Below are 27,529 nucleotides of genomic sequence, written 5' to 3'. Positions count from 1 at the left end.
TCTGACCAAATACTTATTTTCCACCATAATATGCAAATAAAATGAAAAAAAAACAGACAATGTGATTTTCTGGATTTTTTTTTCTCAGTTTGTCTCCCATAGTTGAGGTCTACCTATGATGTAAATTACAGACGCCTCTCATCTTTTTAAGCGGTGGAACTTGCACTATTGCTGACTGACTAAATACTTTTTTTCCCCACTGTATATGTCTCAGGAGGCAGGCTCAGACGGTGTCAGGCCCAGTATGGATTGCACGTGATTGCACAAAGGTTAGAAAGGGTACCATTTCCCCAGATAACATGTATGGATAGCGTACACATTCAAAATATATGTCTCAGGAGGCAGGCTCAGACGGTGTCAGGCCCAGTATGGATTGCACGTGATTGCACAAAGGTTAGAAAGGGTACCGTTTCCCCAGATAACATGTATGGATAGCGTACACATTCAAAATATATGTCTCAGGAGGCAGGCTCAGACGGTGTTAGGCCCAGTATGGATTGCACGTGATTGCACAAAGGTTAGAAAGGGTACCGTATCCCCAGATAACATGTATGGATAGCGTACACATTCAATATATATGTCTATACATCAGGAGGCAGGCTCAGACGGTGTCAGGCACAGTATGGATTTGACGGCCCAGATTACACAGCGGAGGAGCAGGGAGAGGTAAAGATTGCAAATGCTGGGGCCCTGCCCAAGCAAGGGGGGCCCACTCGTGGGCGTCGGTACTGGCACTGGGCCCCTCATAGTACAGCGGTGTGTCTGACGGCGGGTGTGCACCACCACCGTCAGAGACACTTGATTGCACTATGAGGGACCCTGTGCCAGTGCCCGCGCCCAAGAGTCGGCCTACCCACCTGTCCAGGGCAACGGCACTCGCACGGTGTCGTGCGCTAGGTGGTGACCCCGGCCATGGGGGGGGAGGCAGCACAGTTAGGGAGTTTTAGAAAGTGGCATATGTTGATGTGGGACATTCAGCTGATGCAAAAGGCGAAATAGGTGAAGTCCCAGGAAGAGGTGGACCAAAGCAAGCCATTTTTCTGTCACCCTATGTGTCATCAGGGGAAGGTGGGACAAAATCCTTGGAAACCCATGCGTGGTTCATTTTAATGAAGGTTAGATCATCCACATTTTGGGTTGACAGACGGGTCCTTTTTTCTGTCAGGATTGATCCAGCTGCACTGAAGACTCTTTCCGATACCACACTTGCAGCTGGGCAAGCGAGCTCCTGTAAGGCATATTGGGCCAATTCAGGCCAGGTGTCCAGTTTAGCGGCCCAATAGTCAAAGGGGAATGACCTGTGTGGGAGAACATCGATATGGGAGGAAAAGTAGTTTGTAACCATAGTTGACAACTGCCGTCTCCTGTCACTTTCCATCGATGCTGTATTACCAGTTGTGTGAGCGGTATTTGAAAAATCAGTCCACAACATTGTCATGAAACCCCTGTCTCCAACGCCACTTCTGCTGTGTGCACCACGAACACCTCTTCCAAGTTGCCCCCGGCCCGTACGGCTCGTGTGAGAACCATCACCGCTGCTGTGTGCTGGGAATGCCTCAAGCAACCGATTTACCAGAGTTGCTTGTTTATTAGCCAATATTAGGTCAAGGTTCTCCTGTGGCATGATGTTTTGTAATTTGCCTTTATAGCGTGGATCCAGGATGCTGGCCAACCAGTAGTCGTCATCGTTCATCATTTTGGCAATGCGGGGGTCCCTTTTTAGGATCCGCAAGGCATAATCTGACATGTGGGCCAATGTTCCCGGTGTCAATGATGCACTGCGAGTGCTGGGTGGAGGAGCACTTTCTGGCAAATCCACATCCCTCCAGTCACGCACAAACCCTGTACCAGACCTTGCCACGCCAACATTTTCACTTGCCCCACGAGATGCATCCTCCTCCCCTAAGTAATCATCCCCATCATCATCCTCCTCCTCCTCTTCTTCCTCCACCTTGTCCAGGAGAGGTCCCTGAGCAGACAATGGCTGAATGTCATCAAGGATTCCCTCCTCCTCTTCCTCCTCATCAACATTGGCTGCAGACGCCTGCTCCTTAAGGTGCGTCAAAGTTTGCATGAGCAGACGCATAAGTGGGATGCTCATGCTTAGGATGGCGTCGTCTGCGCTTACCAGTCGTGTGCATTCCTCAAAACACTGAAGGACTTTACAGAGGTCTTTCAGCTTCGACCACTGCACACCTGTCAACTCCATGTCTGCTCTCAAAGTGCCTGGCCCTGTATCCTCCCACAAATGCATTATGGCCTGCCTCTGCTCGCACAGCCGATCCACCATGTGCAGGGTAGAGTTCCACCTTGTTGCAATGTCGATAATGAGGCGGTGGTTGGGAAGGTGGAGCAATCGCTGCAGCTTCTGCATACGAACGGAGTGTACAGGCGACCGGCGGATGTGCGCTCACAGTCTTCGCACCTTCTGGAGCAGGGCTGTTAACTCCGGATAATTTTTGAGGAAGCACTGCACCACCAGGTTCAAGGTGTGAGCCAAGCAAGGTATGTGGCTGAGTTTTGAAAGGGCTATGGCTGCCACAAAATTACGGCCGTTATCACTAACTACCTTGCCTGCCTCAAGATGTACACTGCCCAGCTATGACTCAGTTTGTCGCTTCAAGTACTCGGCCAGCACCTCGGCGGTGTGTCTGTCGCCCAAACACATCATCTGCAACACAGCCTGCTGACGCTTTCCACTAGCTGCTCGATAGGGGGACACATCGTGTGCAACAGTGGCAGCTGCAGATGGAGTGCTCGTACGACTGCGCTCTGTGGACGAGCTTTCGCTTCTGGAGGAGGAGGAGGAGGAGGAGGGTCGAACGCCTACAGCCAACTGTTTCCTATACCATGGGCTAGGCAGCACTGTCCCACCACTGCTGTCCCCTGTGGACCCTGCATCCACCACATTAACCCAGTGCGCAGTGATGGACACGTAACGGCCCTGGCCATGCCGACTGGACCATGCATCAGTTGTGAGGTGCACCTTTCCGCTCACTGACTGCTTGAGTGCATGGACAATGCGGTCTTTCACATGATGGTGGAGGGCTGGGATGGCTTTGCGAGAGAAGAAGTGGTGACTGGGTAGGTCATAGCGTGGTACTGCATAGGCCATGAGTTCGTGGAAAGCTGTGCTTTCCACCAACCGAAAGGGCATCATCTCAAACGAGATTAGCTTGGCAATGTGGGCGTTCAAACCCAGTGTACGCGGATGAGAGACTGAGTACTTTTTTGACCTACTCATAGTGTCTGGGAGGGTGAGCTGGACTTGAGAGCTGCATATGGTGGAAGTAGCGGTGGACAGGGCGGACTGAGAGAGGGTTGATGATGGTGATGGAGTTGGTGTTCTTTCTGATGGCCTAGAATCAGTCTTTCGTTGATATAACAGTGGGATTCCCTGACTGCTGTGGCCTTGCAACGACACCTCAACATTTGCTGCTGTGCTAACCGGTGGGCTTACAGTGGGGGAAACAATGTAGCGTTGCTGACTACCTTCGTTGTGATCAGTTGCACATGTGGCACTTGGGGTTTGGTGTTGTGTCCACGCTTGCAAGTGCATGCTGGTTAAATGTCTAAGCATGCAACTGGTATTCAAATTTTTCAGATTTTTCCCTCGGCTAAAGGTCTTTGCGCACTTCTTACAGATAACCTTGGCCTGATCATGAGGATTTTGTTCAAAAAACTGCCACACTGTACTCTTCCTACTTTGGCAGACATTTTGCGGCCTAGCACGCTGTGATCTTTTGACCCTCTGGACAAGCTGTCCAGCAACTCTTTTGATGTTTGGAACCTGTCTTTGGAGTGCTCCAGGCCTGCCAGATAACAGCTGTTGCGATGTCGATGTCTGCTGTGGATGCTCCTCATCTGAGCTATTGGAAGCAGCACCCTCTTCCCCCAATGGATGCCAATCTGGGTCAACAACTGGGTCATCCATCACCTCCTCTTCTATGTCATGTGCACCTTCCTCTGTGTCACCGTGTATGGTGGTATAGTGTGCGGGAAGGGGCACCTGAGTCTCATCAGGGTCAGAATCTGGCTCTGTACACTGCAATAGTGCTCTGAGTGAATGTACCAGCAGAATCATCCATCAGCGGCTGTGCATCAGTGCACTCCATGTCAGATTCATCTTGGCCTGGGTAATTCACCATTTGACTTGATAATCCAGGCATGGTATGTGAAAACAGCTCCATGGAGTAATCATTAGTATGGCCTGCGTCATCCTTCAATCTTGGTTGGGGTGAAGGACACAAGGAAAGGTGTGGTTCATGAACATGAGCCTCCAATGACGACTCAGTGCTTTTACTTTTTACAACTGAAGAAGAGGAGGCGATAGAGCTGGAGGCTGAGTCAGCAATGTAAGACAAAACTTTTTCCTGATGCTCTGGCTTTAAAAGCGGTTTGCCAACTCCTAGAAAACTAAGTGTTCGAGGCCTTATGTAGCCAGACGATGACGCAGGGTCAGCACCTCCTGCATTCGGTCCTATTTTGCTCTTGCCACTACCATCAGATCCACCACCAACACCATCATTACCAGCTGCCAACCCCCGCCCAATTCCACGGCCTCTTCCACCAGCCTTCCTCATTTTTGGTAGAAATGTAGACAAAATCCAACAAAGTATATAGTAATGTAAAACAAGGTACAAGGTGTCTATAGGACAGGGGAGATTTTGAATTTCTGCAGACACTTGTGGACACTGGACACTTTTGGATTGTGTGAGGCCCACTGATATCTGAGCGCTATGTGACAGGCTCGATGGCACAGCTGTGACCAAAGTGACTAGAGGATAAGGGAGATTTTGAATCTCTGCACACACTTTTGGACACTGGACACTTTTGGATTGTGTGAGGCCCACTGATATCTGAGCGCTATGTCACAGGCTCGATGGCACAGCTGTGACCAAAGTGACTAGAGGATAAGGGAGATTTTGAATCTCTGCACACACTTTTGGACACTGGACACTTTTGGATTCTGTGAGGCCCACTGATATCTGAGCGCTATGTGACAGGCTCGATGGCACAGCTGTGACCAAAGTGACTAGAGGATAAGGGAGATTTTGAATCTCTGCACACACTTTTGGACACTGGACACTTTTGGATTGTGTGAGGCCCAATGAATATCTGAGCGCTATGTGACAGGCTCGATGGCACAGCTGTGACCAAAGTGACTAGAGGATAAGGGAGATTTTGAATCTCTGCACACACTTTTGGACACTGGACACTTTTGGATTGTGTGAGGCCCACTGATATCTGAGCGCTATGTGACAGGCTCGATGGCACAGCTGTGACCAAAGTGACTAGAGGATAAGGGAGATTTTGAATCTCTGCACACACTTTTGGACACTGGACACTTTTGGATTGTGTGAGGCCCAATGAATATCTGAGCGCTATGTGACAGGCTCGATGGCACAGCTGTGACCAAAGTGACTAGAGGATAAGGGAGATTTTGAATCTCTGCACACACTTTTGGACACTGGACACTTTTGGATTGTGTGAGGCCCAATGAATATCTGAGAGCTATGTGACAGGCTCGATGGCCCAGCTGTGACCAAAGTGACTAGAGGATAAGGGAGATTTTGAATCTCTGCACACACTTTTGGACACTGGACACTTTTGGATTGTGTGAGGCCCACTGATATCTGAGCGCTATGTCACAGGCTCGATGGCACAGCTGTGACCAAAGTGACTAGAGGATAAGGGAGATTTTGAATCTCTGCACACACTTTTTGACACTGGACACTTTTGGATTGTGTGAGGCCCAATGAATATCTGAGCGCTATGTGACAGGCTCGATGGCACAGCTGTGACCAAAGTGACTAGAGGATAAGGGAGATTTTGAATCTCTGCACACACTTTTGGACACTGGACACTTTTGGATTGTGTGAGGCCCAATGAATATCTGAGCGCTATGTGACAGGCTCGATGGCACAGCTGTGACCAAAGTGACTAGAGGATAAGGGAGATTTTGAATCTCTGCACACACTTTTGGACACTGGACACTTTTGGATTGTGTGAGGCCCACTGATATCTGAGCGCTATGTGACAGGCTCGATGGCACAGCTGTGACCAAAGTGACTAGAGGATAAGGGAGATTTTGAATCTCTGCACACACTTTTGGACACTGGACACTTTTGGATTGTGTGAGGCCCAATGAATATCTGAGCGCTATGTGACAGGCTCGATGGCACAGCTGTGACCAAAGTGACTAGAGGATAAGGGAGATTTTGAATCTCTGCACACACTTTTGGACACTGGACACTTTTGGATTGTGTGAGGCCCACTGATATCTGAGCGCTATGTGACAGGCTCGATGGCACAGCTGTGACCAAAGTGACTAGAGGATAAGGGAGATTTTGAATCTCTGCACACACTTTTGGACACTGGACACTTTTGGATTGTGTGAGGCCCAATGAATATCTGAGCGCTATGTGACAGGCTCGATGGCACAGCTGTGACCAAAGTGACTAGAGGATAAGGGAGATTTTGAATCTCTGCACACACTTTTGGACACTGGACACTTTTGGATTGTGTGAGGCCCACTTATATATGAGCGCTATGTGACAGGCTCGATGGCACAGCTGTGACCAAAGTGACTAGAGGATAAGGGAGATTTTGAATCTCTGCACACACTTTTGGACACTGGACACTTTTGGACTGTGTGAGGCCCAATGAATATCTGAGCGCTATGTGACAGGCTCGATGGCACAGCTGTGACCAAAGTGACTAGAGGATAAGGGAGATTTTGAATCTCTGCACACACTTTTGGACACTGGACACTTTTGGATTGTGTGAGGCCCACTGATATCTGAGCGCTATGTCACAGGCTCGATGGCACAGCTGTGACAAAAGGGACTAGAGGATAAGGGAGATTGGATTGCTTTTAAAAAAGCAGTTTGCAGAGCAGTGGGTAAACAGCAATGCCAGCCTGTCAGGAAGCCTTAAAAGGCAGCCCAACAACCAACACCACTGATACACCACAATATAGCCTCCCCTTGCACTGCACACACAGTGACTGGTGTGTTGTGCAGGCCAAATTGCTAGCAGCAGAAGCAGTTTTTTTTTCTTCTCAGGACAAAAAAAAAAATTGGGATTGCTTTTAAAAAAGCAGTTTGCGGAGCAGTGGGTAAACAGCAATGCAGGAATGTCAGGAAGCCTTAGAAGGCAGCCCAACAACCAACACCACTGATACACCACTATATAGCCTCCCCTTGCACTGCACACACAGTGACTGGTGTGTTGTGCAGGCCAAATAGCTAGCAGCAGAAGCAGTTTTTTTGTCTTCTTCCCTGCCTAACGCTCTCCCTACAGAATCAGCAGCAACCTCTCCCTATACTGAGATCGGCAGAAGTAAGATATACCCCCTGTGACGCCCACCAAAGCAAGCCAATCACTTGCATGCCCTTCTGAAAGATGGTGGTGACCCCTGCCTATGTCATCACATTGCCCACAGTGTCCGTGGATCCTGATTGGCTGAAAAAGAGCGCAAAACAAACTTTTGAAACGCGACTTTGGCGCGTAAGTCGTCGACCTCGTGGCCGACCTCATCCTAGGGTCGGGTTTCGTTTCATGAAACCCGACTTTGCCAAAAGTCGGCGACTTTTGAAATTTTTCGACCCGTTTCGCTCAACTCTACAAGCCAGTTACATTTTAGAAGAAGGTCCTGTGGACTGATGAAACAAAGATTGAGTTGTTTGCTCATACAAAAAGGCGTTATGCATGGAGGCTAAAAAACACTTGCTACCCACAGTAAAATTTGGTGGAGGTTCCATCATGCTTTGGGGCTGTGTGGCCAATGCCGGCACCGGGAATCTTGTTAAAGTTGAGTGTCGCATGGATTCAACTCAGTATCAGCAGATTCTTGACAATAATGTGCAAGAATCAGTGTCGAAGTTGAAGTTACGCAGGGGATGGATATTTCAGCAAGACAATGATCCAAAACACTGCTCCAAATCTACTCAGGCATTCATGCAGAGGAACAATTACAATGTTCTGGAATGGCCATCCCAGTCCCCAGACCTGAATATCATTGAACATCTGTGGGATGATTTGAAGCGGGCTGTCCATGCTCGGCGACCATCAAACTTAACTGAACTGGAATTGTTTTGTAAACAGGAATGGTCACAAATACCTTAATCCAGGATCCAGGAACTCATTAATAGCTACAGGAAGCGACTAGAGGCTGTTATTTTTGCAAAAGGAGGATCTACAAAATATTAATGTCACTTTTATGTTGAGGTGCCCATACTTTTGCACCGGTCAAATTTTGTTTAAATGCAGATTGCACATTTTCTGTTAGTACAATAAACCTCATTTGAATCCAGAAATATAACTGAGTCCATCAGTCATTAGATATATGAAACTGAAATAGCTGTTGCAAAAACCAAAATTGTTATAAAGAAAAAAGGTTAACATTAATAGGGGTGCTCAAACTTTAACATATGACTGTACATGTATATATATTACATAGTCTCCTTTATTATGTATATTGCTGTCCCTTACACCGTGCCCTCTCTTATGTACAGTATCGTCCCTTACATATTGAATTATATAGAGCCCTGTTTTTTATTACATACCGTCCTGTCTTGTTAGCTGTATAATGCAATGATGGCTGGTGGAGCATGGGAAAGCTTCCTTTCTAATGGAGGAGCTGATGGACTGGCAGTTTGGTCACCGGCTGCTCCATCAGCAGTCATTTTATACCTAACAAGAGAGGGAACTATGCAATAAAAGAGGGCACTGTAAATAACAAAATTAACAAGAATACACTATGTAAGAGACAGCACTATACATAACAGCAGAGGAAGCTATATAATAAGGGACGGCATCATATATAACTAGAGAGGATGGTACGTAATAAGGGACGTGTTATACATAATAAAAGAGGAATCTATGTAACTAAGGGTGGTGTTATACAGAATTAGTGAGTCCACTATATATTAAGGGACTGTGTTAGACATAGTGAGTACACTATATACTAAGGGACTGTGTTAGACATAATAAGCGATAACGTCTTCCTCCACCTCCCCCTGTTCCTAAGGCCATTATAAGTGCCCCTTCCTAACATCCCAATCCCCCACACCCCTCATTGTCCTCCTCCCCTCGCATCCCATTATTGTCCTCTCCCCCACCCAATCATTGCCCTCTTCACCACCTCCATCATTTTCTTCTCCCCCACCACTATCTTTGCTTTCTCCCCCACCACTCCCATCATTGCCCATTCCACCACCTCCATCATTTCCTCCTCCTCCACCACCCCCATTATTACCCTTTCCACCACCACCAGTGCGTTCTCCCCCACCACCCCATCATCATTTCTTTTTCCCCCAGCACCCCATCATTGCCCTCTCCATCACCCCCATCATTGCCTTCTCTCCATCACCCCCATCATTGCCTTCTCCCCATCACTCCCATCACTGCCTTCTCCATCACCCCATCACTGCCTTTTCCCCATCACTCCCATCATTGCCTACTCCCATCATTGCCTGCTCCATCACCCCATCACTCCTATCATTGTCTTCTCCCCATCATTTCCATCATTGCCTGCTCCATCACCCCCATCATTGCCTGCTCCATCACCCCCATCATTGCCTTCTCCCCATCATTGCCTGCTCCATCACCCCATCACTCCCATCATTGCCTTCTCCCCATCACTCCCTTCTCTCCATCACTCCCATCATTGCCTTATCCCCATCACTTCCATGATCCCATCAATGCCTTCTTTCCATCACCCCTCATGGCCTTCTCCCATTACCCCTCATGGCCTTCTCCCATCACCCCGGGCATCATGGCCTTCTCTCCTCATCACAGTCTTCTCCTCATGTCCGCATCTCCTCCAGGGCCAGGCTCCACCTACACACACATATACATACACACAGACATACATACATACATACATACACACAGACATACACACACACAGACATACACACAGACATACATATATACATACACAGACATAGATAAACACACAGACACACACACATACATACATACATACACACACAGACACACAGACACAGACATACACACATACATACACACAGACATAGACACACACATACACACACATACACACATACACACACATACATACACACACACATACACACATACATACACACATACACAAACATACACACACACACACACAGACATACAGACATACACACATACATACACACAGAGACATACACACAGACATACACCCATACATACACACACAGACATACACACATACATACACACACACATACATCATACACACATACATACACACATACACATACACACAGACACACAACCATACATCATACACAAGTGACTGACTGACCTGTGGCTGCAGCCACTGTCCGGCGGCGCCACAGGCACAGTGAGTGAGACAATCTGTCTCCTCCTCTCTCCTCCCCCACAGCAGCAGCGCAGCACAGCATGACTGATGCTGATATCATCTCACCTCAGGGCTGGCTCCTCTACTCCTTGCGCCTGGCGCTCCACATGGATAATTTGAATAATTAGCCTTGCGGTGCTTGAGGCTGGAGGGGCCCCCTCTCCACGGGGGCCCCCGTGCAATGCACGGGCTGCACGGGCGGTAGGTCCGCCCCTGCCCCATAGTCCTCGATACAGTATAATGCAGCCCACATATAGTATAATGCAGTCACTCCCATAGAGCATAATGCAACCACCCCACAGAGTATAATGCAGCCTTGCCATACAATATAATGTAACCCCCATAGAATTGTAATGCAGCCCCAGTCTTATAGTATAATGCAGCCACCCCTTAGAGCATAAAGCAGCTACCCCACAGAGTATAATGCAGACACTCCACAGAATATAATGTAACCCCCCATAGAATATAATGCAGCCCCCCTCATATAGTATAATGCAGGCCCTCCATAGAATATATGGCAGCCCCCTCATAGAGTATATTGCAGCCCTCCATAGAATATAATGCAGCCCCTTATACAGTATAATGTAGCACCTCCATAAAATACAATGTAACCCTCCTCATATAGTATAATGCAGCCCCCATAGAATATAATGTAGCCCCCTCAAAAAGTATAATGAAGCCCCCATACAATATAATCTACCCCCCACAGAATATAATGCAGCCCCCCATAGAATACAATATAGCCTCCTCATATAGTATAATGTAGCCCCCTCAGAGTATGATGCAATCACCCCCCATAGAATATAATAAATATAATACAGCCCCCTATAGAATATAAAGTAGCCTCAAATAGAATATAATACAGCCCATCTCCCCATAGAATACAATGCAGCCCCCATATTATATAACACAGCCTCCCCCATAGAATATAATGCAAAATGTACCCCCCATGGTATATAACACAGCCACATAATATATAGCCCAGCACCACATGGTATATACTGTAGCCCAGCCCCACATGGTATACAGCCCAGCACCACATGGTATACAGCCCAGCACCACATGGTATACAGCCCAGCACCACATGGTATACAGCCCAGCACCACATGGTATATAGCCCAGCACCACATGGTATACAGCCCAGCACCACTTGGTATACAGCCCAGCACCATAGTATATAGCGCCCAGCCACACATGGTGTATAGTGCCCAGCCACACATGGTGTATATAGCCCAGCCACACATGGTATATATAGCCCAGCCACACATGGAATATATAGCCCAGCCACACATGGTATATATAGCCCAGCCACACATGGTATACAGCCCAGCCCCACATGGTATATACAGCCCAGCCCCACATGGTATATACAGCCCAGCCCCTCATGGTATATATAGCCCAGCCGCACATGGTATATATAGCCCAGCCACACATGGAATATATAGCCCAGCCACACATGGTATATATAGCCCAGCCACACATGGTATACAGCCCAGCCCCACATGGTATATACAGCCCAGCCCCACATGGTATATACAGCCCTGCCCCACATGGTATATACAGCCCTGCCCCTCATGGTATATATAGCCCAGCCGCACATGGTATATATAGCCCAGCCACACATGGTATATATAGCCCAGCCACACATGGTATATATAGCCCAGCCACACATGGTATATACAGCCCAGCCCCACATGGTATATACAGCCCAGCCCCACATGGTATATACAGCCCAGTCCCACATGGTATATATAGCCCAGCCCCACATGGTATATACAGCCCAGCCCCTCATGGTATATATAGCCCAGCCCCACATGGTATATATAACCCAGTCCCACATGGTATATACAGCCCAGTATCACATGGTATATACAGCCCAGCACCACATGGTATATACAGCCCAGCCCCACATGTCATATACAGCCCAGCCCCACATGGTATATATAGCCCAGCCCCACATGGTATATATAGCCCAGCCCCACATGGTATATACAGCCCAGCACCACATTGTATATATAGCCCAGCACTACATGATATATACAGCCCAGCTCCACATGGAATATATAGCCCAGCACTACATGGTATATACAGCCCAGCCCCACATGATATATTCAGCCCAGCACCACATGGTATATATAGCCCAGCCCCACATGGTATATATAGCCCAGCACCACATGGTATATATAGCCCAGCCCCACATGGTATATATAGCCCAGCCCCACATGGTATATATAGCCCAGCCCCACATGGTATATACAGCCCAGTCCCACATGGTATATATAGCCCAGCGCCACATGGTATATACAGCCCAGCCCCACATGGTATATATAGCCCAGCTGCACATGGTATATACAGCCCAGCACCAAATGGTATATATAGCCCAGCACCTCATGGTATACATAGCCCAGCACCACATGGTATATATAGCTGAGCCGCACATAGCATACCCCTTCCCCCCCTAGAGTGGCCCCACAGTCCAGCACACACAACGATATATTAAAAAAAAAAAACACTTCTCCTTGTGCCCGCGCTGCTGGCTGCTCCTGTCTTATGAGGAAAGGTTGCAGGATTTGGGAATGTTTAGTTTGCAAAAGAGAAGACTGAGAGGAGACTTAATAGCTGTCTACAAATATCTAAAGGGCTGTCACATTGTAGAAGGATCAACTTTATTCTCATTTGCACAAGGAAAGACTAGAAGCAATGGGATGAAACTGAATGGGAGGAGACACAGATTAGATATTAGAAAAAACTTTTTGACAGTTAGAGTGATCAATGAGTGGAACAGGCTGCCACGAGAAGTGGTGAGTTCTCCTTCAATGGAAGTCTTCAAACAGAGGCTGGACAGACATCTGACTGGGATGATTTAGCGAATCCTGCTTTGAGCAGGGGGTTGGACCAGATGGCCCAGGAGGTCCCTTCCAACTCTACGATTCTATGATTCTATGATTCTATGATCCTGTCTTCTGCTCTGCCTGGCACACAGTGAGAGCGCGATGATGTCATCGCGCACCCGCAGTGTCAGAAGCAAAGCAGGGAATGATGGGAGAGGGAGCGTCAGCTGACGCTCTCTCCCCCATCATTGTAGTTCACTACGGAGGCGGGGGGAGTCGGCGCTGGGGGCAGGTGGGCCCCCCTGCCTCACAATGGCCCCATAGCGGCGGCATGATGTGCCACTAGCTGGGAGCCCCTGGGGGAGCTGGGGCCCTAGGCAGCTGCCTGGTCTGCCTGCCCCTAACGCCGGCCCTGCTTATTTACTAATCCTATCCAATATCTACAGAACACTTTTGTCTATCTTTTCTCCTCTTGATTAGTTGGCTTAGTTTTAGTTCACACTAGGTGCGTTTGCTGTAATTTTGTTATGCTTTTTTATGCTAATTTTCAACTGCGTTTTACAGTACCAGCAAAGTCTATGAGATTTCAGAAATTTCATGCTTCCACATTGTTTTTTTTGTCATCAGTATTTTGGGCTGTGCATGTTTTTTTTGGACATAGAGCATGTCACTTCTTTCAGCATTTTTTCAACCACTGACTTGAATGGGTGGTGAAAAAAACCACCAAAACTGCAGGTATCAGATTTTGCTGCGTTTTTTGTGCCAATACCTGAATCTATGGAATAGGACTCTTTTAACACTAAACTTTATGAGCATGCGTAAGAGACAAATCTAACATGCAAAAATTGTCCAAAAAAACTAATCAAATACGCCACAAAATGCAAGAAAAACCAAGGAAAACTTGCTTTTTTTCTGCAGCTCTCTGCCACCAATTTCCTGCCAAGAGATCAAGTTTTGATGCAGAAAAAAATGCTGAAAAATCACCCAGTGTGAACTTACCCTTAGAGTAATTTTCCCATCAAACGTTTGTCACGTATTGCTCCACCTTTAACCCCTTAGTGACGGAGCCAATTTGCAGCTTAATGACCAGGACAATTTTTACAATTCTGACCACTGTCATTTTATGGGGTTATAACTCTGGAATGCTTTGATGGATCCTGCTGATTTTGAGAATGTTATTTTGTGACATATTTTACTTCATGTTAGTGGTAACATTTCTTTGATATGACTTGCGTTTATTATGAAAAAGATGGAAATATGGCAACATTTTTTACGATTTTGCAATTTTCAAACTTTTAATTTTTATGCCCTTAAATAACAGAGATATGTCACACAAAAAAATACTAAATAAATAACATTTCCCGCATGTCTAATTTACATCATCACAATTTTGGAAATAAATTTTTTTTGGTTAGGAAGTTATAAGGGTTAAAAGTTGACCAATGATTTCTCATTTTTACAACAACATTTACAAAAAAATTTTTTTTAGGGACCACCTCTCATTAGAAGTCACTTTCAGGGATCAATATGACAGAAAATACCCAAAAGTGACACCATTCTAAAAACTGCACCCCTCAAGGTGCTCAAAACCACATTCAAGAAGTTTATTAACTCTTTACGCGCTTCACAGGAACTGAAGCAGTATGGAAGGAAAAAATTAACATTTAACTTTTTTTTACAAACATTTTACTTTAGAACCAATTTTTTTTATTTTCATAAGAGTAAAAAGAAAAAATTAACCACAAAATTTGTTTTGCAATTTCTCCTGAATACGCCAATACTCGATATGTGGGGGTAAACCACTGTTTGGGCACATGGCAGAGCTCGGAAGGGAAGGAGCGTTGTTTGACTTTTTCAATGCAGAATTGGCTGGAATTGAGATCGGACACCATGTGGAAATGCCCCACAAGTGACACCATTTTGGATACTAGACCCCTTAAGGAACTTATCTAGATGTGTGGTGAGCACTTTGACCCTCCAAGTGCTTCACAGAAGTTTATAACGTAGAGCCGTGAAAGTAAAAAATATGGCAGCCGAGACCCCGGAGAAAATCCGACTTTGGGGGGTGCTATACACGTTTTCCACAGCGCAGTGAATTGGTTTAAGTACCCTTAACTACTGCCATTAAAAGGCGTATCGGTGGTCGTTAAGGGGTTAAAGGGAATGTGTCATCAGAAAATGACCAACTGTTTAAATCAGGCTTTTATGTTAACATTATTTTAAAAACATTATATATTTTGTTAATATCACTGTCACTTTATTAAAAACAAAAAAAATCTTGCAATTTTCACAACTGCCATTAAGCCTAACATTAGACTGGCTTACTCTAGGAGAGTATAACACCCACGTCTCTCCCTGAAGAGACACCAGTGTACTCATCACCGCGGCTCCTGTCCTGCTCCTTCCAGCTCTGCTGCTGCCCGGGGTGCGTGGGCACTGTGATTAGAGCGCGCACACATTCTGTTTCTTAAAGGGGCCACACACATTCCTCTAAAGTGTCTCCAGCCAATAACTGAAGGACACTTACTATTTAAAGCACCTCCTCCAACATGGAGGTGCTTGTGCAATGTTGTGAGTTTGTATTCCTAACACTCTTGACAGTTCTCAGGTCCCAGTGCTTGGATCTCCGCCTGTTGCACCCACCAGTGCGCATCTCAACAGCAGCCCAGCCTGCTGCGCCCGCCATTGCTCACCTCAATGGCAGCTGGTCCAGTTGCACCTGACAGATCTTTATAAATATAATTAAATTGGAAATTGAACAAAAATATTACCCAAAGTAAAAAAAATAAATTTAATATGAAAACCTAATTAAACCCAGAAGTAATTTTCTGCTGACACTTCCCTTTTAAGTAAAGCTTCTCAGACTTTTTGAGTCAGATCAGGATTCCTGAGTACTTCCCGAAACATGATATTGATGGAAATTACTATATGTTATTCAAGAGAATCTGTCTGGCAGCTGCTTTCTCCACTCTCCCCTATGAAAAGACATTAATGATAGAGCTCATGCCCACGATCGATTACATCGGATGAGTGGAATCCATGGTTCTCATGGATACCCCTCATACCCATGATGTTCTATGGGCCGTGTACATGTCCAACTTTTACAGGTGAGAACATCTAAAGGGGGCTTCACACATAGTGATATCACTAGCAATATCGCTAAAGCGTCACCGATTTTGTGACGCAGCAGCGATATTGCTAGCGATATCACTATATGTGACACTTACCTCTGACCGGCTCCCCCGCTGGCTATCGCTGATCGTGCGAGAACGTCCTGGGCCATTTCTCATCGGCGGCTTCCTGCTGGCGCCGACGAGCGACGCATGGATGCGGGCGGGAGGACGTCTTCATCGCCGCGTCTGACAGGTAAGTAACGACCGCCGACCGCTGCTACGTCGCTGGTGAGATCTGCCTGTTTGGCAGCTCACTAGCGACCATTTAGCGATGCACCAGCAATCCTGACCGGGTCGTATCATTGTCGGGATCGCTGGTGCAACGCTAAATGTAACGGGACCGTAAGAACTTTCCGATTTTGATCTGACTTTCAGATCAAATTCGGCAATACAAATCTATGTGTCCGTGAAAAACATTGACCTGTACTCGGATGACATTGGAGCCTTAAACCTGCCTAACTATGCCAAGGGGCACCCTGGTGTCTGTCTGCTCTTCACCCACTTGGTCTAGAGACCCAGCTAAAGTTGGCTGGGTGTTGCAGGTAGGCTTTGTTATATGTCACATTAAAAGGTATGGCAAGGGCAAACCTCAGACATTTTAAATTAACACAAATATGATGAGTACCAAGAAATTGGAGCAAACATAACAGGAGAGATCAGCAATCACTCACTTATAATCAACTTTCAGTAAGGACATCTGGGTACTCCCTTCTAGGTTTTATAAAATACGCATGCTCTGCTTGGATTGTAGCTATTGCCATGCTAAGCCAGGTGAGGCAATCACCACTACCAATAATGATATACAAGAGACCAAACTTACATCAACATGAAGCCATAGACTGTGCCGCTCACACACTTCTGCTATTCCTTCCAGGGGATCAAATGCTCCAAAAACTGTTGTCCCACAAGTTGCGCTTACCAAGAAAGGCTCAGAACCCTAAAGTAAGAAAAATTATCCCAAGTACAGTATCGATAAAAATATGTAAACCTATACTATACACCATGTTGCAAATTATTATGCAAATTGGATTTAAGTGTCATAAAGATGATATTTTTTTTTTTCAAATAAATGTATGGATGGTCTTGTGTCTCAGGGTTCTTTGGATGACTGCATCAATCTCAAACACCTGTGATAATTTAGTTTTGCCAGGTGAGTCCGATTAAAGAAAAAGTATTTTAGAAGGACGTTTCACATTATTAAGCAGCCACGGGTTACAAACAATATGGGAAAGAAAAAGGATCTCTATACTGAGTCAATAGTGCAATGTTTTGGACTAGGTATGAAAACATTAGATATTTCACAAAAACTTAAGGGTGATCATCATACTGTAAAAAGATTTTTGGCTGATACAGAGCACAGACGAGTTCATGCAGATAAAGGCATAATGAAGAAGGTTTCTGTGAGACAAATTAATTGGATTAAGAAAGCAGCTGCTAAAGTACCATTATGAAGCAGCCACCAGGGATTTGAAGCTGCTGGTGTCTCAGGAGTCCTGTGAACCTCAAAGTGTAGAATCCTTCAGAGGCTTGCTGCTGTGCATAAACCTACTATTTGGCCACCCCTAAACAGTGCTCAATACAGAAATGGTTGCAATGGACCCAGACATACATGAACATTAATTTTAAAACATGTTTCTTTGTTGATGAGTTCCATGCAACCCTGGATGGTCCAGATGGATGGAGTAGTGGATGGTTGGTCATTGGCGGGAGTTGACAGTCTTGTTTTTGGGCAGGAGTCATTGGGACAGAGCTGGTAGGTCTCTTTAGGGTCCCTGAAGTTGTGAAAACAATGGGCAAAGTATGTAGTTTCTGACTGACCACATTCTTCCATGGTTCAAAATGAAAAACCATGCCATCCGTAGTAAAATAATTTTCATGTTTGACAATGCACCATCTCATGCTGCAAAGAATACCTGAGTCATTGGATGCTATGGGCATAAAAGGAGAGAAACTCATGGGGTGGCCACCATCCTCCCCTAACCACAAACCTATTGAGAACCTTTGGAGAATCCTCAAGTAAAAGATCTATGAGGGTGGGAGGCAGTTCACATCAAAACAGCAGCTCTGGGAGGCTATTCTGACATCCTGCAAAGAAATTCCAGCAGAAACTATCCAAAAACTCACAAGTTCAATGGATGCAAGAATTGCGAAGGTGACATCAAAGAAGGGTTCTTCACATGTAACTTGGCCTGTTCAAAAGCTTTTTTGAATCAAAAAATATTTTATTTCAGTAAATGTGACCTCGTAATGCTGCAAATTCAACAAATGACCATTTTTAGTCCTTTACAATCTATAAAATGTTTGTAAACTCTGTTGTGAATAATAATTTGGAACAGTGCATTATGATTTTTTTTAGCTTAGAGAAAAATACTGTTACGATTTGGAAGTGTGTCCAAAAAAATGTGAATTCTTATCTTAACAGTTGATGATTTGAACATTACACTGACTCATTTGCATTGACCATTTATAAAAATCAGAGAAAATAGCATTTGCCTAATAATTGCAACACGTTATAGATTTAAATTTCTAGTATTTTTTTTCACTTGTGGATTTTCATTTCTACAGATTGCATGAGAATATATGAAGGAAATAAAACCGTTGATGACAAGTTGCAGCGATATTCCATCCTATAGATCAATTTTAAGGGTAAAATACAATACATCACTAAACTAAAGCACCATGTGCTCTTACAAGGAGTGCCTATGGGTCGCCCCGTCTCAGGGCTGTGGGGTACTCGGTACCGGGCCGGTGTCAGGGGGATGTGTCACAGCAGCAGTGACCCGGTCCGTGGCCCTTGGCGCCCAAATCAATGGTGGTTTGTGATATAGTTTATGTGATAGTTCGTGACGCCACCTGTGGTGTTCGGCAAGCAAGATGTTAAGCCAACGCTGCATGCAGATCCTCTGGGGCTGATGGTGTGCTGCAGCATAGATGGTATAGCTCCCCACAGGTGAAGCTGTAACCCCAGGGCAGTGAAATGGCGATAGAGGAGAATAGGCCAGGTGGTGTGAGGAATGTTGGTACCCAGATGTAGTGGTGCTGGCGGTGTTGGCGCACAATTGAATGGAAGACACCAGGGCTTGTAGTTCCAAAGCTTTACTCACAGTTCGTGGTACACACTGATGCCTGCCTCCGTGCCGTGTCCTCCGGGGCAGAGACTCAATCAACCTCCCGGGCAAGTCAGGCTTATCCTCTCCAACACTCCACCAACATGTACCTTTCCTGAACGACTCCTCTATTGCGCCTTTTAGTGTGAAGAGCTCCAGTACCGTGGTACTCTGAAGTTCCTCCTGTCAGATGTTCCTAACAACACTACTTGTATGACAGACAGTTGTAGACTCTATCGGGGACTCCCTTCTCCGGAGTCCTGGCTCTCTATTCAGTTGCTGTTGTGTCCCAAGTCTTGGATGGCAGTAGTGCATTTACAGCCAACTACTCCACCGGTGTCTGCTGAAGAACCGAAAGTGTCCATACAACCTCGGGGACCGGGCCCCGGCCTTGCGCTGAGAACCTATAAGTAGGGTTCCTCTTCCAACCCACAACTCCTCTCTGTTCTCCTACTCCTTCGTTCCGCGCTGTTCCTTCTCTCTCTTATGGAAGCTTAGGTTGCAGTTCTACGTCTTTCTCCTTCTGTTCCTTTCCCGTGCCAGCTGGCTCAGATCACTGAGGCAGCTGCAACACTCCTTCCTCTCTCTCTCGGACCCTTCCTCAGTCTCTCCTGACTGACTGTCCTTCTCCCGCCTGACCTCCCGTCAGACTGACCTGTAATTCTAAACTTTCCAAACCCTTTATATGAATCTCAACTCCACCCACCTCCCAGCACATCTCGTGTTACGAAGCACGGACCCACGAAAGGTGCTCTGCTACCCTCTAAGCATGAAGCCGCAATGTGGTCAGTGCTGAACTATCCTGTGCGTGGGATGCAGGTGTTGGAGTGTGGAAAGGAGCTCCCAACTTACCTAGTTGTTGGGGCACCGCACCTTGGGAGAAGGTGCAGTACCTCTGTGGCGACTGAGCCTCAGGGGCGCCACACCTACATAAAGTTCCTGAGTAGTGATGAGCGAGTATACTCGTTGCTCAGGTTTTTCCGAGCATGCTCGGGTGTCCTCTGGGTATTTTGGTGTGCTCGGAGATATAGTATTCATCGTTTCATCTGCATGATTTGCGACTTGTAGACAGGCTGAATACATGTGAGGAATGCCTGTTTGTTAGGGTATTCCCACATGTATTCAGCCTGTCTACAAGTCGCAAATCATGCAGATGAAAACGATGAATATTAAATCTCCGCGCACGCTTTAATACTCGGAGGACACCCGAGCAATCTCGGAAAAGCCAGAGCAACGAGTATACTCGCTCATCACTATTCTCGAGCACATAGCATTTCCGTGTACACGAGTCCCTAAAGGCACCTTCCAGTTTAACAAAATTATACTTAAAGGGGTTTTCTACTTTTAGAAAAGTGTACCCGAAACGATTCCTGTAATAGAAATAATAACAAGGTTATATAGCACTCGCCATTCCCTGATCTGGCACAGTCGCCCCACCACTGCTTTGGTCTCAGTTTTGGCTGAAGAAGTGACATCACATCAAAAGCTCACATCATCAACTGGGGCAGAGGAGGGGAGATGGTGCTAAAGCAATGGCGCACTGTCTGGCCTTGTTATTTTACATTACAGGAATCATTTGGGCTTTACTTAAAGTGGGAAAACAGCAGAAATAGTAAGTTGTACAAATTAGCAATATGTTTCTATTAGCATAGGTGTCTTGATCTTCTGCTATCCTTCTGGTCCCTAGACCATTTTTGGTGCTGTCCTTAGCACGGGAGTGGGTTTTTTTTGCGTCAGAATGTGAACAGTTCTGTGTGTGAAAATGGCAGGTTAACTATTTCTGTAGCTAAGCCAGCCCCCTTTTCTTTCTATACAAAGGGTGTTACAAAGAAGGGGGCCAGGTAAATGCTTATTTCAAAAGCTAAGGTAGTCTCCTTCTATGTCTATACATTGGGCTTGAAAGAGAATTCCTGGCTTAACTATTAATATGGGACTGTCCGACAATACAGGAAAATCTTTCATATTTAGGCCCAGGGCTTGAGGTGGGGCTGCCAAAGCCATGACCGGAAGGAAAAGCTGAAGATCAAGGCACTTTATTATTTTGTGTAACAGAGTACACCCCCTTTAAACTATTACATTCATGTGACTCTATTATAGATGTCTCTTTTAAAAACTTTATTTTGTGCCTAAACTTAAATTACCTCAGTTTTAACTTTCAGTATTTTGCGTTCCAAATCATCAGGAATCATTTTCCCTCTGTGTTAAAATAAAGTTACAGCATAAAGTCACAGTATAATATCTGGATGTGGAGATCGCTGGCATCCAGCGGTTTGTCATGTGCTAATCATGTATTTTATCATGTACCAAGCTAATCAGCAGTTAGCTTGGCTGGGACGATAAAATCATTCAGCTTTATTATGTAACCATGAAGACTTACTACTGACAACTTTATAGTACTTCTGCAAAAAGTGAAAAACAATAAATAAAGGTGTTTCTGTAGAACGTTTATCCTTGATATATTTAGGGGTTGTCTACCACTTAGATATTACTAGCCTATCCTCAGATTGGTGTGGTTTCCGACACCCTGCACCACCCTGAGCAGCTGTATGCAACTGTAACACAACTATTTAAAGGGAAACTGTCAAATGCTAGTTCCCTATTTCCCTTTTACTGAAAGTGCGGCTACTGGGAGAAAATGCATTTATTTCCACCTGGAAGCTGCCAGCTTTCAGTCATGGGGTCGTTTACGAAGTGGTTACAATCATCAGTCACAGCACAGCTCACTAAACTGTGAGTGTTGACCGTAAGTAAGCCACAGCAATTAGATTGACAGCTCTCAGCGAGCTCTCAGAGTGTTGGGGTATGCTTAAAATCGCTGCTTAAAGTATAGTGAGCAGTGACTGTAGCTGCTCCGTGGATGACTGCGTGACTGAAAGCCAGCAGCTCCCAAGTGGAAAAAGTTCCTTTTATCTTGGCTTGCCACCCTTTCAATAAAGCAGTCACAAAGCATTGTAACACTACTTACTGGCAAAATAAACCTATATCTGCAGGTAATTGGCATCTCCAAGGTGTAAAACAGGGTTAAGTCATATCTCTGCAGGAGCTGATTAGATGCACCTGCCTAGCTTTCTATTAGAGGGTCTGTGTTCAGTAGGTGTGTCAGTCTGCTGTATGAAGCAGAGTCGAGGTGTTGTAGCTGGTGAGTGACCAGCCGAGATGTGAGCTGTAGCTGAGAAAGTTACATGTCGGGGTCTCTCTGAATGAAGACTTCACAAGCCAGATAGTAAAGATATGTAGTCTGTGTGTTGGATCTGCAGAGAAACATGTGAAAGCTGCAGCCTGTTCAGTGTGAACTGTACCAGGAATTGAACACTTCTGTTTGATGCTGGAAGCTGCTGGAGCTCCGGTTAAAGGGGATAACAATTTGGACCAAACTGCATTGCCTGTTTGAAAGCTACCTAATGCCTACCTGAGAGAGTGAATCCCTACAATGGTGACAGGTTCCCTCTAAGTGAAGAGGAGCTGAGCTGCTGGACTCGAGAATGGCCACTATAAAGAGTACAAAGCTGTGCTGTTCTGGCACCATTCAATGTGTACATCCAGCTGACGCTACAGATATCTAATCTTGAGATATTGGGTATCGGACTTCATTGATATGATATTGATGGCCTAATAGTCCTTACCTCTCATTTGTCTCAACCAAGATGACATTATCTGTTCCAATTCCAAGAAATGCTGCCCCCTTCTGGACAGAATAATGGCTCTACAAATAAGTGACACAGTGATATTATATCAAATCTTTGCATTACAAATTATTTATAATCAGAAAATAAAATCTATAATAATATACAATCTGTAAGTTATTTTTTCACTGTTCTGGAATGTAGTCAGGACTGTTGTGCACAGTCCATAATACACCACTCTCTATCCCCAGCAGGACTCACACATCTAATTTCTATTTCACATATGGACATTGTAGAGACAATTTCACATCAGTAGCATTGTTGCGTAGGAAGAAACCAGAATACCCCAAAAAACACAAATACAGGGTGAACATACGTCCTCCAGCAACAGAGAACTACCATGAAGAGCCAAGCACTAATGTGGGTGTATACTGGAATATTGCACCACAACACTGATAGGAATAAAAGGCAGGGACAAAAGCAAGGGCAAAGCGTGGTACCTGAGAGACTTTCCAGAAAATTCAGAAAAGAAGGCTAATATTTTATAGCCACTACAATGGAAAGCTTGTAGAGCTCGGTGTGGGATATCACTGAGCCCATAGGAAAATTAACTTGTTAGGAGTCTACTGAGGACATTTTAGAGAAACCTCAGCCCAAGAGGAATCCAGCATGGTTTGCGTGGTGGAAAGCAGTAAGCCTGGGGAGGTTACCACTAGGCCTAATAGAAACTGTGGCAGACTTCAGCCACTGAAGGCTTATGACCAGTGTGTAGCAGGAGATTGGCTATGAAATAGGCTGAGCAGTTTAGTCCTGGGGTGTAATGGACTGAATGGGAATGGTGAGGAATAGCTCTTAGCGAGACACTAGAGTGTAGAAGATACCCTACTTCTGTGTAAAGGTGTTGTCTAGGCATAGGGATTTTGATGAGCTATCTACAAGATAGGGCATTGATAGTAATTCTGTATGAGTCCAACACCCAGCGCTCCCACAGATTAGCTGTTTTTGCCCCGGAGATGGCCAGTTGTAAATACTTTGAATGGTGTTACTTCAAAATGTAGCTACCGTTGCCACCTACAGCTTCTATTCTTTTGCACCAGACACCACAACTACTAACGTCTCGTGACCATTATGTCTATGCATCAACATGAGAATGGTCCTGAGTAGAGATAAGAAAAAATTTTTTTGCAGGACCCTGGGCCAATATTGTGTCAGAAGGCCATGGCACGCTGGACCAGAACCCTGCAAAACATCATCTACCCCAAGGCATCCCCAGTGCCTCTTCTGACCAGGAAGCACGGTACAATGTCATTCTGTGGTTGACTACCAATGTGGCCGCTAGTCTATAGTATTATGAATTTTTTACTCTTCTCAATCCTAGACCATTCTTTTGCTTCAGCGCAGACGCAATGGACACGTACGTTCATAGTTGTGTCTGCTGCACCCCTACAAGGGGCTTATAGATGGGCAGATTGTGTCACAGCATGGCCCCTCAGACACTCATTTGGCATGGCAGGTCAGTCTGTGTAGCCTACAATCGCCAATAACTTTGTGTCTAGGGGTGAAATTGGCTTCTAAAACCCTCAGTTAGGCCAGGTTCCCACATGTGGAAATGTTGTGCTATTTTCTACATGTTTTCTTCAGGTGCCCTGTTGTGTTTTTCTTTATGTGTTTTTACTTGTTTTGCTACAAGTTTTTTTATGCAATTTCAAACTTAAAACACAATTGTAATTTTACATGCATTTTTTCAGAATCTCTATAGAAGTCTATAGATAAAAACGTCATCAAATAACGCACAGTTCCCCGTTTTTATAGATACAGCAAGGCATACATTTTCTTGAAATCACATCCACATACACTAGTAAGTACAACTAATAAAAGGACCTCTTGGAGGCGCTCAAGATCTATTTTACAAAACAAGCAGCAGATGCAGTTTGTCCATCTTAAAGCCAGAAAATATTATTTTTTTTTATCTTCAAAATGCAATCAGGACTGAAAAATGGATATTAATAACCGAGCACTGAGTAAACAGAACACTCAGTACTGGAATCCAAATACTTATCAGCAGATTCCAAAACTCACGCAATTACACTTTCAAAGTTGGCTAAATGCTCAACTAATTCTTCAAAACAAATTAGGGGGGAGTGGGGCTCATTATTGAAAGTCAGCCAAAGAAACAAGGAGCCCATTACAATCATAGTAACAAAGCAGAGGCTAATGCCACAATTATACTCCAGATAGTGGTATGTGAGATCCTTGACCTCTGTCTGCTGTTTACATTGCACTTAATGGCTTAACAGATGGCTTTCAGTACAGGATATCAAGAGCAAATACTGGATTTTTATAAGAGTTTCCCACATATATTGTTGGAAAACAACCCTGGTAATATCCCTAGTTGTCTACGGTGGGTAAGGATAAATTCATGCTATTTCTGGTGGTCTAGATAGCCATTGTGTTATTTGTATAATCCATGGTGATCCCCGGTGGCTAAAGGTGTGTATCAAGATATCAATTTAACCTTTATCCAGGGTCAGACCAAAAACTGTTAGGGTCAGACCAGAAACTCTTACACCCCTACAGCTTGGAGCTTTTCTGGTGCTCCTGAGCTTATGTTGCCTCTTTGTATACACTTGACTTGTCATAGCTCTTTCTCACAGTACCAAACTTCAGGACTGATTTCCACTATATGCCAATACCATGGTTTCTCTTTGAGGCTCATCGCCACACCAGTTGTCAATGCCGCTCTTAGTACCACTATTGCTGTACTCCAGTCATTCATCCTGCTGTACTCCAGGCATTCATCCTCAAAGTGCCTACTAACAAAACCGAATGGTTCCCTCCGGGTATCTTGCAACATATTTCAGGTCCTCACAGTTATCAGTCACAAAACTGGATGGTTCCCTCTGATCTCTTCATTTCTTCCATCTGACTTTGGTCCTCTGCCTGTGACTACTTCAGGTAAGGATGTGAGGGAGTGGTCGAGCTGTCATACACCATCCCCTGAAGACAACAGTGAGTTTAATGTAAATGTTTGAAATATTGTTTCTTGTGTTAATGTTAATTTCCCTGTGAATAGTACTAGCCAACGGCTACAAATCTTCCTCTTTACTTTTGTACGAAACTGGATGAAAGGTTAAGTCTGCCTAGCAACAGACAGCAGGGACAGTGTCAGCATTAACTATAAGGCCAGTCCATAGTGGGGAGGAGAATCAGGAATCTCTCGGTAGTGAAAGATTGAGAAAGTTGGTGATGTAAGAGAAGAGAGGAGAGGAGTGTGTGCAGAGATCTGGATAGGAAGAGAACTAGTGTGGAGCTGGAAGGCACAAGGCAGTAATATTAATTAAGGAACTTTAGAAGCAACTGAGATACAATTCAGCAGACAAATGGGTGAAACCCATTAGTGGGAAAATTAAAGGACAAAGTGAGTGCAGTGTTGACCAGACATGGGAGGCCCTGTAGAGGAGGGTTTTGCCCAGCTGAGGACAAGGTAGAGGGAAGCATCTCTAAGAGAGACCCTTGTTATCGGATCACAGACTGCTGTTTTGGTGCAGGGTTCACAGCGTAACATATTGACCTATGTGTCCCTGCACCTGGAAGATGAAGATTTAGCTGACTTGCTCTGCTTGTCTACCTACACATGTAAAGTGCCATCACCCAAAACTGATAAGGACAGAACAAGTTGTAATATGTGCTGCCTGCTGCTTTGTGTACTTGAGTGTGTTGCCAAATAAAGAGTGAGTGCCTTGTTTTTAAGAACATGCCTCGTGTCCTTGTCTTGAAGTCTAATGGACCTGGTGAAGACTGGAACAGGGCCAGCCTGGAGGTGAAAGTACCATTAGCAACACTGCCAGCATACACACACACACAGAATTCTCGTTTTTTCTGTAGAGTGCCGCGGTGTCGGACTCATGACACTCACCCACGGCTACCACTTCAGGCATCATTACACATCATCATTACACAGAGATTCACTTTTCGCTCCTCTGGATTTGGCTATGGAAGCTATTTCAGGCAGATTGATAGGCACTCATCCATAATGGCCCAATCTAATACCTCAGAGCTAAATTTAAGGGTAACCCAATTCTATATGGAGCGCCCCGGCCAGGGCTATCGGGGTACTCGACACCGGGCCCGTTGATCTCAATTGGAGTTGTCACGGAAGCTGTGACCCGGTCCGTGGCCCTGGGGCTCCATGGCAAAAGGGGGTGCAAGAACAATGAAGTAGAATTGATGAAAAGTTCGTGACGCCACCTGTGGTGCTCGGCAAGGGAGATGTTAAGCCGACGCTGCATTCAGATCCTCTGGGACTGGTGGTGTGTTGCAGCCAAGAAGGTGAAGCTCCCCACAGGTGGAGCTGTAGTCCCCGGGCAGTGTGGATGTAGGGGTAGCTGAGAGGCGCGGGCAGTGTAGAAGC

General features: G+C 45.5%; 1 protein-coding gene across 2 annotated transcripts in view; it reads right to left on the bottom strand.

Moving 5' to 3' along the window:
• Nucleotides 1-27,529, bottom strand: part of CSAD (cysteine sulfinic acid decarboxylase) — a 126,883-nt gene that overhangs the window by 69,694 nt on the left and 29,660 nt on the right. For both annotated transcript variants that reach the window (XM_073546174.1, XM_073546175.1), the window contains 3 exons: nucleotides 23,119-23,198; nucleotides 21,637-21,691; nucleotides 17,209-17,325 (listed from right to left, as the gene is read on the bottom strand). In XM_073546174.1, coding sequence (XP_073402275.1) covers nucleotides 17,209-17,325; nucleotides 21,637-21,691; nucleotides 23,119-23,198 — 252 coding nt within the window. The remainder of the gene's footprint in view (nucleotides 1-17,208; nucleotides 17,326-21,636; nucleotides 21,692-23,118; nucleotides 23,199-27,529) is intronic.

Source organism: Dendrobates tinctorius, unplaced genomic scaffold (genome assembly GCF_039654945.1).
Source record: "Dendrobates tinctorius isolate UK_male_01 unplaced genomic scaffold, ASM3965494v1 ptg000145l, whole genome shotgun sequence".
In the NCBI taxonomy this organism is placed as follows: Eukaryota; Metazoa; Chordata; class Amphibia; order Anura; family Dendrobatidae; genus Dendrobates; species Dendrobates tinctorius.
This window is presented reverse-complemented; position numbering and strand designations above follow the sequence as displayed.